This window comes from Phocoena sinus, chromosome 7, assembly GCF_008692025.1.
Source record: "Phocoena sinus isolate mPhoSin1 chromosome 7, mPhoSin1.pri, whole genome shotgun sequence".
NCBI lineage: Eukaryota > Metazoa > Chordata > Mammalia > Artiodactyla > Phocoenidae > Phocoena > Phocoena sinus.
In genome coordinates, this window is record NC_045769.1 from 61,720,700 (window position 1) to 61,738,960 (window position 18,261).

General features: G+C 34.5%; 1 protein-coding gene across 3 annotated transcripts in view; it reads right to left on the bottom strand.

The window, feature by feature from the left end:
• DYNC1I2 (dynein cytoplasmic 1 intermediate chain 2) overlaps nucleotides 1–18,261 on the bottom strand; it is a 52,129-nt gene that overhangs the window by 9,583 nt on the left and 24,285 nt on the right. For all 3 annotated transcript variants that reach the window (XM_032637581.1, XM_032637582.1, XM_032637580.1), the window contains exons 6-13: nucleotides 10,639–10,734; nucleotides 10,249–10,411; nucleotides 10,036–10,135; nucleotides 9,419–9,544; nucleotides 8,377–8,523; nucleotides 7,901–8,014; nucleotides 7,451–7,584; nucleotides 6,425–6,569 (exon numbers count right to left, since the gene is read on the bottom strand). In XM_032637581.1, the coding sequence (XP_032493472.1) occupies nucleotides 6,425–6,569; nucleotides 7,451–7,584; nucleotides 7,901–8,014; nucleotides 8,377–8,523; nucleotides 9,419–9,544; nucleotides 10,036–10,135; nucleotides 10,249–10,411; nucleotides 10,639–10,734 (1,025 nt within the window). The remainder of the gene's footprint in view (nucleotides 1–6,424; nucleotides 6,570–7,450; nucleotides 7,585–7,900; nucleotides 8,015–8,376; nucleotides 8,524–9,418; nucleotides 9,545–10,035; nucleotides 10,136–10,248; nucleotides 10,412–10,638; nucleotides 10,735–18,261) is intronic.

An 18,261-nucleotide genomic window follows, 5' to 3' on the forward strand; every position in this document is an offset into this window, starting at 1 on the left:
ACATGGAAAGGAGCTTAAGATAACCTCTTTAGTCTCAAGGTAATACAAATGAAAACCAAACTGCAATACAACTATACCCATCAGAGTAATTAAAATGAAAAAAAATGGCAGAAAATACCAAGTGTCAGTAAGGTTGTAAAGCAAGGAAAACTTTCATATGCCACTGGTGAATTATAAACTGGTAAAACTATTTTAGAAATTTGCTTGGCAGTATCAACTAAAGCAGAGCGCATGCGTACCTTATGGCCAAGTACTTCCCTCCTAAGTATAGGCCCAACAGAAATGAGCACTTGTGTCCATCAAAAGACACTTACAACTATGCTCATAGCAGCATTATCCATAACAACCCCAAACTACAATCAACCCAAATACCATCGGCAGCAGAATGGACAAATTATGGTATATTTACATACGGGAATAGTATCTATCTGAGAGAATAAACAATCTATAACTACCTTCAACAATATGAAATGACGCTCACAAATATAGTGTTGAACAAAAGAAGCCAGATACAAATAAGTACATATCATATGATTCCATTTTTATAAAATATGAAAAATGTTACATACAAATTAGATTAAAACTTACATAAAAATTATATCTCAAGTGAAAAAGAAGATTGCTGAATATCTCAGGAAATTATTAAATAAAATATTTCATCTATGAGGTGGACTGTGATGCAGCCACAGGCAAAAAGCAGGATGCATTATAACTGGGTAAAAGATTATATTAAAAATAAAAATACAATAAATGGCAACATGTTCCCAAATTTTAAATGTAATTAGAAACCTCTGTAATTTTTTTCAAGTTTAATTTAAAAAACAGTCATCCAAGGATTAACAATTTTTCCCCCTCAAAGAGAAAGAAAGCACACATACAACACCAAAACTGTTTCGTAATATATTAATTTTATGTATGATACTGCAAATTAAAATCCCAAATGGATCATTTGAAGTACTTTTTAATAGTAATACTTTTTCTTAACTTGAAGAGAACTTCTGCCTAAATGGAAGAGAGGCAGCAGGAAAGAGCTGAAGAGGGGCGTAGGATATAAACTCTTATCTCAGGGCTACCAATAACTAGTTTTAAGGCTTTGGAGAAGTCACTTCATCATTCCAGGTCCCTATTTCCTTATTTACAAAACAAAGGTTATCAGTGGTTCTGAATCTTGACTATACATTGTAATCCCGCTAACCCTGGAGGGATTTTCAAAATTATGCTGTTGCCTGAGTCTATTTAGATATTATGATTTAATCAGTCTGGGGTGCCAGGTGAGCACTAGAATTTTTAAAAATTGCCAAGGTGATTCTAATGTGACCAAAACTGAGAATTACTGAACTACGTGATGTCTAAAGGTCACTGCAGCTCTAAAATTCTTATAAACAAAAGGTTTGCAAACATATTTTTCAAAAGAATGAATCAAAAGAATGTATCATTCTTTGAACAATAGATAGTATTTGAATAATCAAAGGTAACTCATTCTAGTACAGTGGTGAATAAATAAATAAACACTGTAAGGTCAAGGGACAAACCATATTTTTTTCTGAGCTCTTTACAGTAATGGGTTAAATAGTGTCCCCCCACTCCCAGCCCCCTGCCAAATTCAAGTCTATGTGGAACCTGTAAATGTGTCGATATTGGAAAAAGGGTCTTTGCAGATGTAATTAAGCTGAGGCTATACTGCTTAGAGTAGGCCCTAAATCTAGCACGACTGTTGTCTTAAAAGAAGAGAGAAATCTGGACAGAGGCAAGTAGGAAAAGCTCCATGCGATGACAGAGGCAGAAACTGGAGTGATGCAGCTGGAAGCCAAAACGCACAAGATTGCTGGCAACCACCAAAAACTAGAAAAGAGGCATGGAAAGAGGAACAGATTGTTCCTTAGAGCCTCCAAAAGTAACCAACCTTGCTAACACCTTGATTTCAGACTTCTAGCCTCTTGTGAGAGAAAAAATTTCTGTTATTTTAAGTTACCCAGTTTGTGGCAATTTGTTATGGCAGCCCCAGGAAACTAATACAGTAATTCTGTATTTTTCTGGGGGTAACTGGGGAGTTCTAGACTAATAACCAAAAGAGTCCCTATAGTAAATCCATGAACGTAACAGTGAGGTGCTCTCCAGAGAAATGGGAAGTGAGTATGTCCTCACTTGGATCGGCACAGAAATAAACAGATTCTCATTAAAAAGAAACAATTCTAAGGGCGGAAATACCTTCCTATATAACCTGATGGAAGATACTAACTTTTTCAGAAGGAATGTGTCTATTAAAAGCAATGGAAATATACAGAAGCAGTCTTACAAGAAAAATGAAGACAGTGCTCAATTCAAGCACTGCTCAGGAGACAGCATCTCAGTCAATGGATCCTGAGGATTACCACCCATGGCAGGGTTATCTCTATGTGAAGATGAATGAATCACGCTGTCTTTGCTTGATGCCACTACACATTCAAATCAGAAATCTTTTGTTCCAATTCCTTGCTAACCAAGCAACCTTCTGATTATAATTTGGCTTCCCGTGTGGGTTGTCTACAGGGAAACAATGAGCTGGTCAGGCGAGCATGAGTATTTAGGCCTTCTGGCAGTTGTTTCTCATTGTAAATTAATAAATTGACCTTCTCCAATGCATCAGTGTCTTAGAAGCCTGTGAGTTCTAGTCAGTACTCCGTCAGTACTCTGCTAGTACAAATCTAGCAGACTGACAAAATTGAGTTTCTGACTATGCAAAGGACAGGCTGGACACTGGCCAACAAGTTACTATGGTATTTTCTAATAGTTAAAAAGGTTAAAGCTTTTCAAATAAGTGTTGAGCCTGGAATATACTGTGCATACATTAAAACATTTTGCCCTCCAAATAAATAATTACTATATTTTGAGAGTAATCTGTAACAAGTATGGTTAAATGTGGTCAGAATATTAAGCTCATTTATCAGGTCTACCCCTAATCAAGTGCTTATGGAATCCTCAAGTTACCTTCAAGAAGCTTCTACTTCTCACATATTCTTGTTACCATTTTTCAGGACTTCCAAAGTGTTTCCGCTGTGAATTTTCAAATTTGGTATTTTAAAAAGTTAAGAGTGTCCTTCAAATATATTAGAAGCAATGTCCTGGCTGGTTTAAATTAACCCTCACCAAAATGTGGAAAACGATCTTCATCTTCTTTACTAAAAATAACTGAGTTCAAAAAAGTAAACAATTTGATGATCCAGAACTCTGTCACTACATTAAAATTCCTGACTCTGCAAAAATTAGAAGCAGACGACAGAAGTAGATTACTTGAAACTAAATTTGAGGCAGTAACAAATTGAGATTTCTAGGGATTTTTTAGAGGACTTATAGAAAAGGAGAAAAAGAAAGACTCTTGTTTCGCTACTGGGGCAGAGACAGATCTTAAAGGATACAAAGACACAGCAATATCTAATGATTCGTTCTCCCAGTTTATGGGGGCTCAATTCCTAGAGGCAGAAAACACTTAAAAAGTAAAGGCATAAAAAGAAATGAAATTGAGCTATTTGTAATGAGATGGATAGACCTAGAGTCTGTCATACAGAGTGAAGTAAGTCAGAAAGAAAAAGACAAATACCGTATGCTAACACATATATATGGAATTTAAGGAAAAAAAATGTCATGAAGAACATAGGGGTAAGATAGGAATAAAGACGCAGACCTACTGGAGAACGGACTTGAGGATATGGGGAGGGGAAGGGTGAGTTTTGACAGGGCGAGAGAGAGTCATGGACATATACACACTAACAAACGTAGTAAGGTAGATAGCTGGGGGGAAGCAGCCGCAAGGCACAGGGATATTAGCTCGGTGCTTTGTGACAGCCTGGAAGGGTGGGATGGGGAGAGTGGGAGGGAGGGAGACGCAAGAGAGAAGACATATGGGAACATATGTATATGTATAGCTGATTCACTTTGTTATAAAGCAGAAATTAACACACCATTGTAAAGCAATTATACCCCAATAAAGATGTTTAAAAAAAAAAAAAAAGTAAAGGCAAAGAAAAACATTTAAAGTCTGTTAAATTCATGAATGTGAAGATACTGGTGTAAAAAGCTTAAAATGGAACTGGAACAATGTCTTTAAGAAGAGATTATTTTAAAACCTTGCCCATTATTCATTATCATTGTGTTGGAGAGCACAGAGGCTCTACCAAGTTTTCAGGGAAAAAATGAATACCAGCAACACAATTGACTATGAAGTATAAATCCAAGATCAAAACAATGACCTTGGGAGCCATAATATGGCCAAATAAAAAAAATACTCAGCAGACTGTTGCTGCTCCACCCTTCATAGAGTAGAACTATTTGTGTGAAGATAAGTCAGAATAAAAGGTAATTCTTCCGATAAAGTTCTACAGGGTACTTGCTATTCTATAGCAAGTACCTGTTCTGTGTTGTCCTATCCTTTGGCCACTAACATTGGAGAGGTATGTATGCGTGGTGGGGGTGGGGAGTGGAGAGCCATGTAACACAGTTGAATGAATAAATGAGTTTTCTATAGGAAGCTCACATAAGGAATCAATGCCTAGCTCAATTAGCAAAGAAAGAGATATGCCTGGCTGTCATTCTTATTCAGTAGGCAGTTCTATGTTGAAATATTGCAAAATACAGGAACAAAAAATATCAACCACCAATCAACCAGCTGTGTAGTACCACAAAAGCAAGCATCAATCAGTCTGCTATCATAAATGTAAGTTCTGTTCTTGCTTAGGCAAGATGAAGTCTTCATTTTCCAGTCCTATTTGGTAATATATGTAAGAATGGAAGCCTCAAATTTAAAGATAAAAGAAGGATGGCAAACTGAAGACCTGAGATATTAAAAATAATAAATCTACAAACAGATAAAAGATTCTTTTCAATTACTGAAAAAGGAAGCTGGCCAACAATCTAAGAAAGATGTAACATTTCCTGTGTCTCTATATAAAGGACTACTCAGGTGAAAGCATAACCAGAAATCTAGCCACTTACGTAGCTGCCTACAGCCTAGAGAGAGAGAGTTGGCTTCATCTTTCCAATTCTGCATCTTGCTTTGGTTTTACTAGCTGGATTATGCGTTTCTTTGCTGGTGATTGTGAGAACCTTCTACCTCTACCTTTTGCCACTGTATAAATCTCATTCAAAAAAATTCAAGAACAATCCAGGAAAGAAAACAGATGATTGACAGTATATGCATTCAAACCGAGCGTCTGATCTCCATAAAGAGGAAAAGGAGGAACTGAATGAATATTGTTAAGTGCCTATCATGCTAGACACTGTGTTAAGCACTATTTAATATGTTTTCCTTCATTAGACTTAAATGCTGTTTTTATGCCTGCTAATTAATCCCAAACCTGAAAACGTTCAATTTTAAGAGAAAGTTTTCTAACTCACTAAGAAAGCATCAAGAAAGGACAAGAGTGAATAGTGAGTTCATCCCTGATTTCTGAGGCCAGCATTTGATGAATAAATGAGTTCCACTGTAATAGTGAAGAATATCTCTTGAGACCACTAGGTTTTCTCAAAGAAATTGAAGAATCAAATAAAGTTAGGATAAGGCACACAGAAACATGAAAAAACACAGCTTAAAATTTAACTTAATTTAAATAGAATCTGATATTTCAAGTATGCAGCTTTGCCAGCAGCAATGTAATACTGCAGAAAAGCCAGACAGAAAAGTCAAGGCACTTTAATTTTTAAGTGGAGTCAAATGAAACTACAAGGCCTATCACAGGAAGAAATGTTCCCTACCTGGATTTGCCTTGAGACTTTCAATGAGGCATGGCAATGTCACATCTATCTGGAATTGCTGTAGGATCGGAAGCACTTTATAACATAAATGGTTTTTCAAAGCTTATTAAAACCCAAACAAACTATTTAAATTATGTATTGCAGAAAACAAAAATATATATGCATCCATATATATTTACACAGAAGAATTTACACAATACTTTCTTAATGATTCCAGTTTATGATGTATAGTCTCACTGTATAAGACTTACTGTACACCTCAGGTTTTATCTATCTTTTCTCCGGTTTCCATCAGCTCTGTGAGCCAATGCAGTTCTGAACAGCCTCTAAAAGCTCTTCAAAGAGCAAATGCACAGCTTTTGTGTTGGGCTATAGGGCAGCTACGTGAGTGCCATGTGAGATGCTCAGCGGCTTTTCCTCCAACTCAGTTCAGGGTAAGCAGTTCTGTGCTTGAAAAGCCTGAAGTGGTGGGAAGATTGGTCTTGGGTCATGTGTGGGATTACCACACTTGTCAGCATACTTTTAAGAAAACTTCAACATCTAGTTGTTCACTCATGTTCTGTGTAACTTATTAGGTTTGATCTATCAGTAAATCATTCTAAGCTATTAGAAGGCTTTTTGTCTTTCCCATGTAGTAATAGAGCACCACCTTGTGTCAGAAACCTGAGTACTTGACTAGACATCTGTTTTTAGATACCTTGGTTGTCCAAAGTTTTACTGTCCAGTCAAATGATGAAGTGACAAAAAGATGTGAGAAGTCCACTGCTCCAACAGCTGCATGACAATGAATGCCAGTAATTGGTCCTTGATGTCCCTCGAACATCTCACTGATTCCAGCTTTGCTGTTTCATTAAGAGTGAAAATAGGGAAATCTCTTGTAAGTAGAGCACTTATAAATATATTTTATCATGGGTTTATTTATTACACTTTGACATAATTTCAACAGACTTAACTCTGTGCTCGTAACACGTAAGAATAATTATGTTGAGTGTTACCTATCCAGATTTGATAAGGCTACTAAAGTGGTTAAGTACATTTTGGAACCATAAACATCATGCTATTGATGACAGAAATCAAAAGTCCAATATCTGAGGTTCTGAGGTGGTGGGATAGAGACAAATGAATGCTACATGTATGAGAGAGAATCTGGGCTACTTTTAAATCAAAAGCTTTGAAGTGAAGGTGATCTGTACTTGAGATGAAATCTGGACCCTCAATTTTTTTTTTAAAGGAAGCAATTGATAAGGTACAGCTAGACAATTTCAAAACAGGTTGAACAGCAGGGGAAATACTAGTCAATTTAAAACGTGTATGTGACGTTACTGTGCGATTATCAGGACTGAACTAAGGCTCAAAGTCCAAATAAATCAAGATGGAAAAACAGCTGAAAATCTTATTTACAACGGTCAGTATGTGGCATGTGCATTTTGTATTTGTAATTGCTGAATGCTACTTCCTACCACTAACTTTTGTGAGCATGTCCACACGTACAAAAATCACAACACAGCACAACCCTCAAAATCCAGAACACATCGTGATCCAAAATAACCTTTTATTTTAAAAAAGTATTTAAGTTTTAATTTTATATACCTGAATTTAAATAATTTGTCACAAATAACGAGTGGCTCTAGGACAGATTTCTACTTGAATAAGAGGCAATTTGTTTTAATATGATTATTCAAGAGAGAATTTTAAATAATTGTAAATTCCAGTTTAGATTTACCTGCCATGGCGGCATGCTGTGTACACAGAACCTTCTTCACTCCCAACAACGAAGTTGTTGACATCTCCAACAGGGAAGGACATAGATGTCACAGCGACTGCCTTTGACTGTTTATGAACCAATTCCATGCTATCCTACACAGAAAAAATTGAGTAAATTATTTTGTAAACTTATAATTTTTAATTTTTTAAAGAAAATTTTCTAGTCTTAATTAGTTTGTAAACAATTATTTTACTATACTACTTATATAAATTTAGTTTGATTACATGAAGCAGGTTTGAAAATGAAGTATATACGCCACAAATTACATTTATACATGTTTAGATTTATAAACTATTACTATAATACTATTATAAAATATTTATGAAAAACATAAGCTAGGGTTTACATAGACTTAAAAAAATACCAATATTTGCCTCAAAATTTCAGAGCTTTCCAAGTTTAACCTACCTGTGGATGGGAAAGCATGTCCAGACTCCATGAACAAATTTTTCCATCAGTAGAGATACTAATCAGATTGTGAGCGTTCTGTGTCCCAACAACATTTACACAATATACAGGATGCTAAAGAAAGAGATATTAAAGTTTTCTGGGATTATTTTACCAAAAAAAAAATGAAATAATTTTTACTGTATAATCACAGGTATTCTGTTTCATATCCAGTCTCATATCTTGATGGCATTTTTAATGTGAAATTCGATGCTATTCCATAGATTAGCAAAACATTATCTCAGAAGAGAGATGAGTTTCTAACAAAATAGATTTCCAAAAATACAAAGAAAAAAAAAGCCTTCAGTTTTGGTTGCTAAATGATGAGAAATTCACACATCAAAGGAAACACATTTTGAGACTACTCTGATGGACACTACTAAGTATTTAATGGTGAAAGAAGACAGAAATCTAATGGAAATAACCCCTTTACTTACTGTGTGTGCTGCAGCTGACAGTGGAGTTCTTTGCACTGGAGTTCTTTTATTGCTACGGTTATCCCACAGCACAATCTGGCCTGAATATGTACCACCAACAACCAGATTTGGATGAAATTTTGCAAATGTAGCAGACATAACGGCTGACTGCAAATAGCAAGATTTTTATATTTAAGGTTCAAATGGAAGAAGCGTGACAAGTTATAAAAATAAATCTATATCCAAAACATTTTCCCCTTTATTGTAAAGTATCAGAGATTATAAAAAACCAGTAAATAAATATACTTTAAAATTTCATTTTGCTTTAGAACATAAGATACAGCTTTAGAATAGTTCTGCTTAAAAGTCAAATGTAATGATTGTTTACAGAAATGTTTAAGCAATTTATCGAAGAAAGCAGAAATTACTTAATTTGATTACATCATTAAATCAGAAGATAACTGGCTCTACTTTAGCTTCTGACGGTAATCTGACAACAGAGTATATGCTAGTTTTGATTCAGTTAAGTGTTTTTGCAGAATTATGATATTATTAAAAGATTATAACTTATGCAACCAGAAAGGCTTGCAAATTCTAACCTCCCACTAAATCCACTTTAAAAATCTGCATCTGTTTCCTACTTCAAACATATGTTTCTACTTAAAACTATCTAGTTCCAACTCCTCAGGCCATGTATAAGTAATTCAGTGGGCCAACCATCTAATTGTATATTCAGCAAATAAGTTCCTGAGAAACTCCCTGTAGAAAAGACATTTTATAAAAGATTCCTTTTATACAATCAATCACAATAACAGAAAATCACAACTGCAAAGGACTTTAGGTGTGATTAAACATAAGAGATGTCAGAAAAGCTAGAAAACGCCGATCATGTTGAACTGAGAAGTCTTCAGTTTTTCGTTAACATCTGTTTGCAAATATGGGGTGGTTTAGTAAATGCCAATCCAATGAAATCATTATGTTGACAAGAAAAGAAGAAAGGCACTTGTCTAAATTCATTAGTGAATTCTTAAACTTGGGAAAGACTGCTAAAAGACCATCTTACCTGGCAGTGAAACACATACTCTGGAGTAGTTTTTTTGTATTTCATATTCCATACAAGGGCCACACCATCAGGCTCATGAGGAGCATCTTCGTTGTTATTATAGGAAGCCACAAGTAACTCTGGATACTGCTCGCAAGAATCAAGTGGGAAAAAAACGCTATGCATAATGAGAACTGTTTTACATTCCTAGTTACTCAACTGTTATTATTAAATTATTCTGAAAATACAAATTCCTAACACTTCACCAAGAAATATATCTCTAGAGTTATGCTTGCTGGAACATTAGTAAAACTTTAAATTAGTTTAGTTATTTTCAATGTTTTAATGTTAAAATATTTTATTAAAATATGTGTTGCAATTCAATCCAAAGGAGATTTGGTGAGCAATTAAAATTAGTAAAACTGGGCTGTGGCATAAATAAACTCTTGATTTTTAAATACAGTGTTTCCAATCCTTTCTTCCTAAGTACATAAGACAACCATAACCTTAGAACCATCATCCATTGTAATTTTCAATAATATACATTGATTTAATTACACAAAGTTTCCACAATTAAAACTACCTGCTTACTGGAATTCAAAAATGAGTTAATAGCAACCAATTATGTTATAATTTACCTGAGATGACCAATCCAAACAACTAACAACCCGATGCTTTGACCAACGTTCGTCAAAAAATTGTCGATTTAATGACAGTTTAGCACCTGCTTGAATCTCTCTACAGAAAAAGACGAAAAAAAAAAAACCCAACAACTGTGTTATAACTTCCCACTCTTAATCTTAAAGTAATTTAACATTGCTGAACCCATAATTTTAGCAATTAAACATTACCCTTCTTTGTCTTCCAAATCTCTTCCACTGTAGTCAAAGAAGATGTTAATCTGCTCAGAAAGAGCTCTTTCTACAATTCTTGTAGAATGGTCGAAGAAACTTAAAAATTCCTCAGAGTGCAAGATTTGCTGCTTTTCTTCTTCAGTCAGCTCGTGCGGGGGGGCTGTGAGACAAACGTTTTTCTGAAGTCGGATTTATGCCACTCAAATCATGTCACCTCACTATCACAATTTGTGTCAATGAATGCCACTCATTTTTTTCCAAGCAGATTCACCTCTTTGATTTAGAGCATTTTATTCTACTTTAATATATAAATAATAAAAGCAGTCTTAACAGGAATCAACAAAATTTTTTAAATTATTTTTTTTAAAGTTGAATTCTTTAAGATACCTTTATTATCACTTTCTTCATCTTTCTTTAAAGTTTTCTCTTCCTCAGGTTCAATAGGTGGTTTAGGAGTCACTACGTCATCTTCTTCCTCTTCATCTGAAAAAACAGAATAACACAAAAATTATTTTCATGAAAATAACTGCTAACTCTTGAGGTAAGTATTTCAGAAAGTATCACAACTCTTTAGATAAAAGCAAAAGAGTACAAATAATATAAATTTTATCAATACAATTTTAAAAAAAGAATTAAGTGGAACTTCTTGGTTTTTATACATACCTATGTGGTAACTCAGCAATAGTCATATCAAATTCTGTAGCAACATAAACTGAAATAAGATATATAAGCAACTAGGATGAGTCCCTCATGGAAATCTCTAAAAGCTTGCAAGCATTTATCATTCCAGACAGAACAACATGCAACTCCTACATAGTTTTATGTAGCATGCTGACACATTAATGCTGTAAAATGAAGAAAATCAAATGTCTAAAATAGCCTACAGAGCTGGCTGCTTACTTGTGATCTGAAACCATCAGTGTCTAATGGGTCTTCATATGGCATAAAGACGGCTTACATTAACTCTCAGGTTGCTATTTGAGAGGCAGATTTTAAAGATAATAGCTATGAGACCACATTTTCTATTCTGTCATTTTAAATGCAAGTCTCATTATCTACTGTTACATGATGTGGCAATAAGCACTTAACATAATGTTTTCTTAACTTGAATAAAAATACATATTGAGATAATATACAATGTTTATAAGACTTTTAAAAATTATTCAATCTCCCCTTATACCCCCAAACCAGGAAATAACTTTAAATTACTTATTTTAAAATGTTCTAGAACATACAACTCTGCCTACCTTCTCTTTCACTACATACTGAGATGGATTTTTATTAAGCAAATGCTTATTTTTATTGCCTAAACAGATGTGTCATTTGTCTATGAGGGAATGGCAGCAGGCGTCTGCAGCAAAGCGCATCTCAAGTAATAAGAGCCCATTCAGTAAGGGGACTTTACTTGTTAGTTATAGTCATTTCCCCGACCTATGTTCAAAATTATCTAAAACACGCATACATACGACATACACAAAAGAATAGTCAAGGATGGGAACCAGCTGCCAAGTCATGGTCCCAGCAGCCAGGCCAGCTGACTAGATAGCAACAACCAGATGGCACTGCTGGGATTGTGTCTTTCTGCTACAAGGTGGCAATGGGATGGCATAACATTCTTCCGCTTGACTGCTTCCAATCCTGTCTCTCCCCAATGGCTAGCCTGTGCAATTACCCACACTCCAGGAGGCCTACAGATAAGCCTTTACCCTGCAAACAAAATGCAGCTTGTAGGCCACACCAGCTGCCAAACCACACACATAGTGTTAGGTTTGGAGAGCTATGAAAATCTTTCTAACACTACAGTATAAGCAATAAAAATGTAACTGTACCTGTAGGAAAGAAAGCTTTAAATGACACTGTATACTGCACACAATGATACAACCTCCAACTTAATCAAAATGATAATGACGTATGCCAATCCTACATTACTTGAAATTGAGCGATTTTTACGTTCTGACAAGTTTACAGAACTAGGATAAATGGCACGAATGATTTCAATATATGCTCATACTTTTGAACCAAATGGTGAAGGTTAAAATTTTTCCTTTCAAGGGCCTCAATCAGCCACAAAGGAAAACAGTAATCACTGTCTTTTCAGCCAGCCCAACCGCATTTGTCAGCCCTTTCTCCGTCAATGCAGCCAGAGCAATCAACCTGCCAAACATTCAGAATGGAAAAACAATCTGAAAATACAGGGTATAATGCACCTGCCAGTGAAAATGGCCATTTCAAGAAAAGCTAGTGATCTCAGTGACCCCGCTGAGGAGGCGGTGGTGCAAAGGGGAAAGAACACGTGAAAGAATTCTTAGTGATCGCCACTCTCTTGCACACTGACACTTCCTTACAAAGCATGCCAATTACAGCTTTTGTGCTACTTAAAAAAATGAAAGCTTTTTTTTGGGCAAAATAATCACATAGAAAAACAGAAAGACAGTACTCCTTTTCAGATGAATTCTCATATACAACGGATTATTAATCTGAAAACAGTGTAACTGGTAACAATTCTTCTATACTGTACTGCTCCAACATTACAATGAAATTATACCATAAAGTCACTTGCCAGTGTAATAAAATAATTTAATTGTACTTAAGTTGACTTTTAGAATAACAGGATATTTACTTCAATTAAAAATTAAGTCTGGGGACTTCCCTGATGGTGCAGTGGTTAAGAATCCACCTGCCAAGGCAGGGGACACGGGTTCGAGCCCTGGTCCAGGAAGATCCCACATGCCGTGGAGCAACTAAGCTCGTGCACCACAACTACTGAGCCCGTGCGCCTAGAGCCCATACTCCGCAGCAAGAGAAGCCACCGCAATGAGAAGCCCATGCACCGCAACGAAGAGTAGCCCTGCTCACCGCAACTAGAGGAAGCCCGCGTGCAGCAACGAAGACCCAACACAGCCAAAAATAAATAAATTTATAAATTATCTATAAAAAAATTAAGTCTGAAAATATGTATTTTCTGCTAATACTGTTAGTTATCTTAATCAATTTTGTTGACTAGTAGGGTTCACTGTATGTAAATCCTAAAATCAAAGATAGGGAATCTGAGTCACCCTGGACAAGTCATTCTTAAGCACTGTGAATTATAAATTACAGCCTCCTATCCACATCATATTTCCCTCCCTCAACTTTGTTACATTATACGGTTTCTAAGTACCATTTCCAATGACAGGTGTCAAATTCCTGTCATAATGCATATGGTCGGTACTTCAGTGCTAAGTGACCTCATAATCTATATATTTAACAGAAAAGATCGTGCTTATAGACACTCTTTTCCTTTTAAAATTTAAAATGTAGATGAAGTATGGTAAACAGTGATCTGTATCTGCCTACTTTATGGCATTTACCATGCTAACTTGCCCATATAGATTACTTAGTTGTGTTTGAATGAGTAATAATCTATTTAAATACTTGTTTTCAGGATTTTATTTTAGAATGAATGTACATAGCTCTCTTTCTAGATGAATTAAAAACTGATTAAAAACTATGATAAACCCAAGCTTCATAAAAATGACTAAGCTAAATAAAAATTCCAGGAACATTACAAAAATGATCTGTTCTTTAAAAGTACAAAACGGTATTTTTATTATAAAGCTGATTATCTATATATACCAAATATTTGGCAAAAAATGCCTAACATCAGTAACATCAGATTAGAGACTGTTCCTCTGAAACAAATACACTTCTCTTATTAAAAACTAATACAATTAGCTACTAAAAAACTATTAACATGTAGTATTATGTTAATAATACTATATTATTAGACCAAAAATATAGTATTACAATTCTAAAGATTTTCTAGGCTAGTCCCTATTACATGATTATCTATATTTAAAACTAAAAAAGACTGCAACAATGCAGGAAGACTGAAAAATGGGACTGCCATGTCACATCAATTTATTGATGAATATTCATCGCAATATGCTAAGTGGTTAACTCCATGCTTTCTCTGACAGGGAATCTAAGGTTATAAACTGAGCAGTAAAGAATGCATAAAAGTAGCAGTTACTTTTAAAATGACAAATCTCTTGTCAATGAATGCTAAGAGTAGGTTTAATGAACCATTGAATTTTTACTGAGTTAACATCAAAATTGTGATGTATTTTGGTGAGATGGAAAGAAAAGCAGTTTTGTAAATTAAGCTGCACCTAGAAATAACACCAAAGAATGAAATTCCAGTTGTTGGAATAATCTGTTACAGTGGAGTAGGTTAATCAAAGTTAAATCATCTGTGAAATGGGTGGCTTTTGTTAAGCTGAAGGAAGGAGTCTTCAGAGCAAGTTTTCTCATCTGTATGTCACGCTACATTTAAGAGACATCTAAGAATAAGCCACAAAGCATGCTTTGAATTATTTTAAAATATTACAACATATTTAACAGGTAGTATGAAAGATCCTAGAAAATCCTCACTAAACACTGATACTCTTTATCCTATCACTTCTCACAATTAATGCTCAGTATGAGGTCAAAAATAAATACCATCATTGGGGCATTATGTCATTTAGGAAATACATTTGTTGTCTATAAATTTATTAACTAGTTTCATCATACTGGTGTACTGTATTTTAAGATAGTTTAATATCTTATGAAGAATTTCTAATTTACAGAGTAGTCTGATTTCTTATGATACAAAGGAAGTTGCCACTGAGTTCCAAAACTCAGGAAATGTGTTGCATATAAAAACATAATTTACAAAAATTCAACTAATAACTTCACAAACAAAATGAGAATATTAGAGGGAAATGCTTCAATCATAAGTTGAAAAATCCATGTTAGATATGAATGATTTTCCTTTAATATTTTGAAAATAACCCTTTCTTTTCTGGATCAACATCCTTTTGAATCACTTCATTTCGATCCATTTGTCCATAATTTCATCTTCTTATACCTTACTCTTTAAAATCAATATTAAGAAAATCTTATATTAGGACAAAACTTCATGAATGTATCAATGGAATTCATTCCTTTTATTTTTTTAAACACCCAGAATCAGATGCAAGGTCACTTGGATTTCCTTAATAATTTAGATCTTCAACAAGGGAAAATTTTAATTGGGAAATATTTTGAATATAGATCTAATGCTAATTTGGAAGATAAATAAAACGGGAGTAATACTTTAATCATACATAACATTTACTTTAACACAGAATTTGTCTCTCTACATTGTCTCTTTTTATGTAAAATTCAGATTTTATTTAGGCAGTATTGGCATCATTAACACAGATCCTGTTATCTGCGATCTCATAAATATTACATTTTTCTGAGGCCACAATTTCAGATATGCTGATTAAAGTCTTTCAGTCAAGGTTACGAATAAATGCTTCAATTTTCAATTATTTTTATATTCTCACAGATTCTCTGAGGGTTAAAACTAATTTATTACATGTGTTATTTATTCCAGGATTTTTAAAAAAAATCCATTTTAGACAAGGGTACTATTAAACCAGAAGGCCCACAGATTTAGTCTACTTGGGAAGTGTGGATTCCAGATGTTAAGATCATGCAATAAAAAAATTAAGAGCTATTTTACATATAACATTTTTCTACACATTATAAATGCTGATCAACACGTACCTGAGGAAGAATATCTGACTACTAAATCAACACCAAAAATAATTACAAAACTCCACAAAGATAAGAAAGTGGAATGATATGCGAAACATAGCACTTCATTGGAAATCAAAAACCAGGTTCTGGCTGTAGTCTGATATTCTCTTATATTGTGACCATAGGGTCATCAATGAACTTCCTGGGGTCTCAGTTTCCTCAGGTGTAAACAAGCTGATTAAACTTTGGAATTTCTTCCTCTTTAAAAATCTGTGTCTAAAAATTACAACAACAAAAAAAATCCATACTGACGACGTGAATAAGAAAAAAATAACGCCATTTTCAAAAGAGTTAAAAACTTTTAAAAGAGAAGAAAGTAACTCTTCCAGGAGTGTATCTGTGGGCACCACACTCCTGCCATGAGAAGTTCTTTTACCTGCGGAGAACAAAATTGACTGAGGTCACATGTTCCTTGTCAATTTCATTCACAGTAGGTGCTTTAAGACAGCAAAGCACCTCAGTTCAGAAATGGTACTACCAACTCACAGAGTAAACTTGAAAGAAGATGGCTAGAACAGGGAAAAAGGAAAAAAAGAAGAATAAAAATTGCTTTTTAAAAGAATACATTCAGCCATTTTTAAAAAATGAAAAAAAAGAGTTAAGCCTAAAACCAATTTTTATCTTCAATTTGGTAACTCACGTTACTTCTGCACTAATTATACTGCCTACCCAAGTTCAATTTACTGTCTGTTACACTCAAACTGCGATTTCAGCAATTTTGCCTCATGGTGAGTTTTGGAATTTGTTACATAATTCTTAAACGCGAGCCAACAAGGCTAAGTTTGAGAGGCACTGTGTTAAACCAATGGATAAGCAGAAGTACGGTTTTGCACAAAGTGTTTTCATTATAAGACCTTAAGTTCAGGTTTTTTTTTTCTTTCCCTCTTTCTAGAACCTCTACAAATTAGGAAAAGAAACAATGTAAGAGCCCTGGACATGAAAATAATTGTAATGCTATAGAGAGGAAATGATTTCATTTTTATAAATAGTTCCAAAGGCTAAGGATGGCTCCATGGTATTGGGGTACATTTCGCATTCTCCTTCACTTACATACCTCAACCTGAAACTAAAAAAAACAAAGAAATAATCAAGTATATAGCATATACTCAATAAACTTGCAGAATCCGTGAATTCTTGTTGCAAATGAATAAATGTGGACCTTTATAAAACTAACATCTAAGTCTAGTTCACACAGGAAAATTTTAAAGATAGTGGTGCTAATACATCTTGCTACTTTCACCTTCTATCAGTGAGGATAAGAAAAATTCTATTTAACACCATAAAAGATCAAAGCTGTTTATTAATTACTCTTAGCCAATCACTATAAAATATTATCCTGATGCAAATTTATCGATAAATAAGTTAACTAAGCCATGCTATCTTTTAATCTTTTAATGAAGTAATTTTCAAACTACAGGTCTAAGCCAATAAATTTAGTGTATTATGGTCAACACTGAAAAAAATGAAATATAGCAAGAGCAGAAAAGGTGTTATTTCATAAAACTTTTGTATCAGTTACAAGTTTCCCCCACTATTCGAAAGTAGAGCAATCCTATGAAACCTTTCTTTCTTAAGCTGAAGTGGTATAAATTGAAGAAGTAATTACTTTAGACACATCCTGTTAACGGATGCACAAAATAAATACAGCACAGATGCTCAGAGACACAGTTCAAAGCTATGGCAGCTTTCTGCCGAGATGCTGTGTGTAGTTCCCAGGGAAGGAGCTCTCTGCTCCCAATGTGGTGTAAAGTGAACTTGTGAAATTCAAGGGACAGCTGTACACATCTGTATCTATGTTTGTACTAGATTGTAATATAAATTGAATTTCTTACCATAGGTGACTGTCATAAAAGCATGAAAGTGCTGCTTCAGTGGCAGCATGAGAGAGAAAGCACACCTTGGAATCAGTCAGACTTGGTTTAGAATCTTAGCTACTAGCTATGTGACCCTTGATAAGCTATCTCTTTCAGCTTCAGCTTCTTCATATGTAAACAGAGCTGATATTTAACTCTTTAACTCTCAAGGTTTTGGTAAGAGGATTAGAGGTAATGTAAAGTGCCTTACACTATACCTGATATGTAGTAGGCACTCTTTGCTGTTAAAATTTTCAGTCATCAATTTGAACGTGAGGTTTGAAGAACCGTTAAAACAAGTAGCCAAGATAATATATTTGAAACATGCTAAAAGGTCCAATTTTGTTCATAGCATTCAGAGGGATACATAAAACATAAAATAACAGCACACGTTTATATCTATATACTATGTCATCATGGAATTCAAGAAGGCTATAAAGGAGAATGTATGTTTCATATATGGATCTAAGAGCAAATAATGATTAGAACATGATATGTTCATGTTAAAACCAAGAACTGAGACTAAGTGCCTTTTCACCCAATTTCA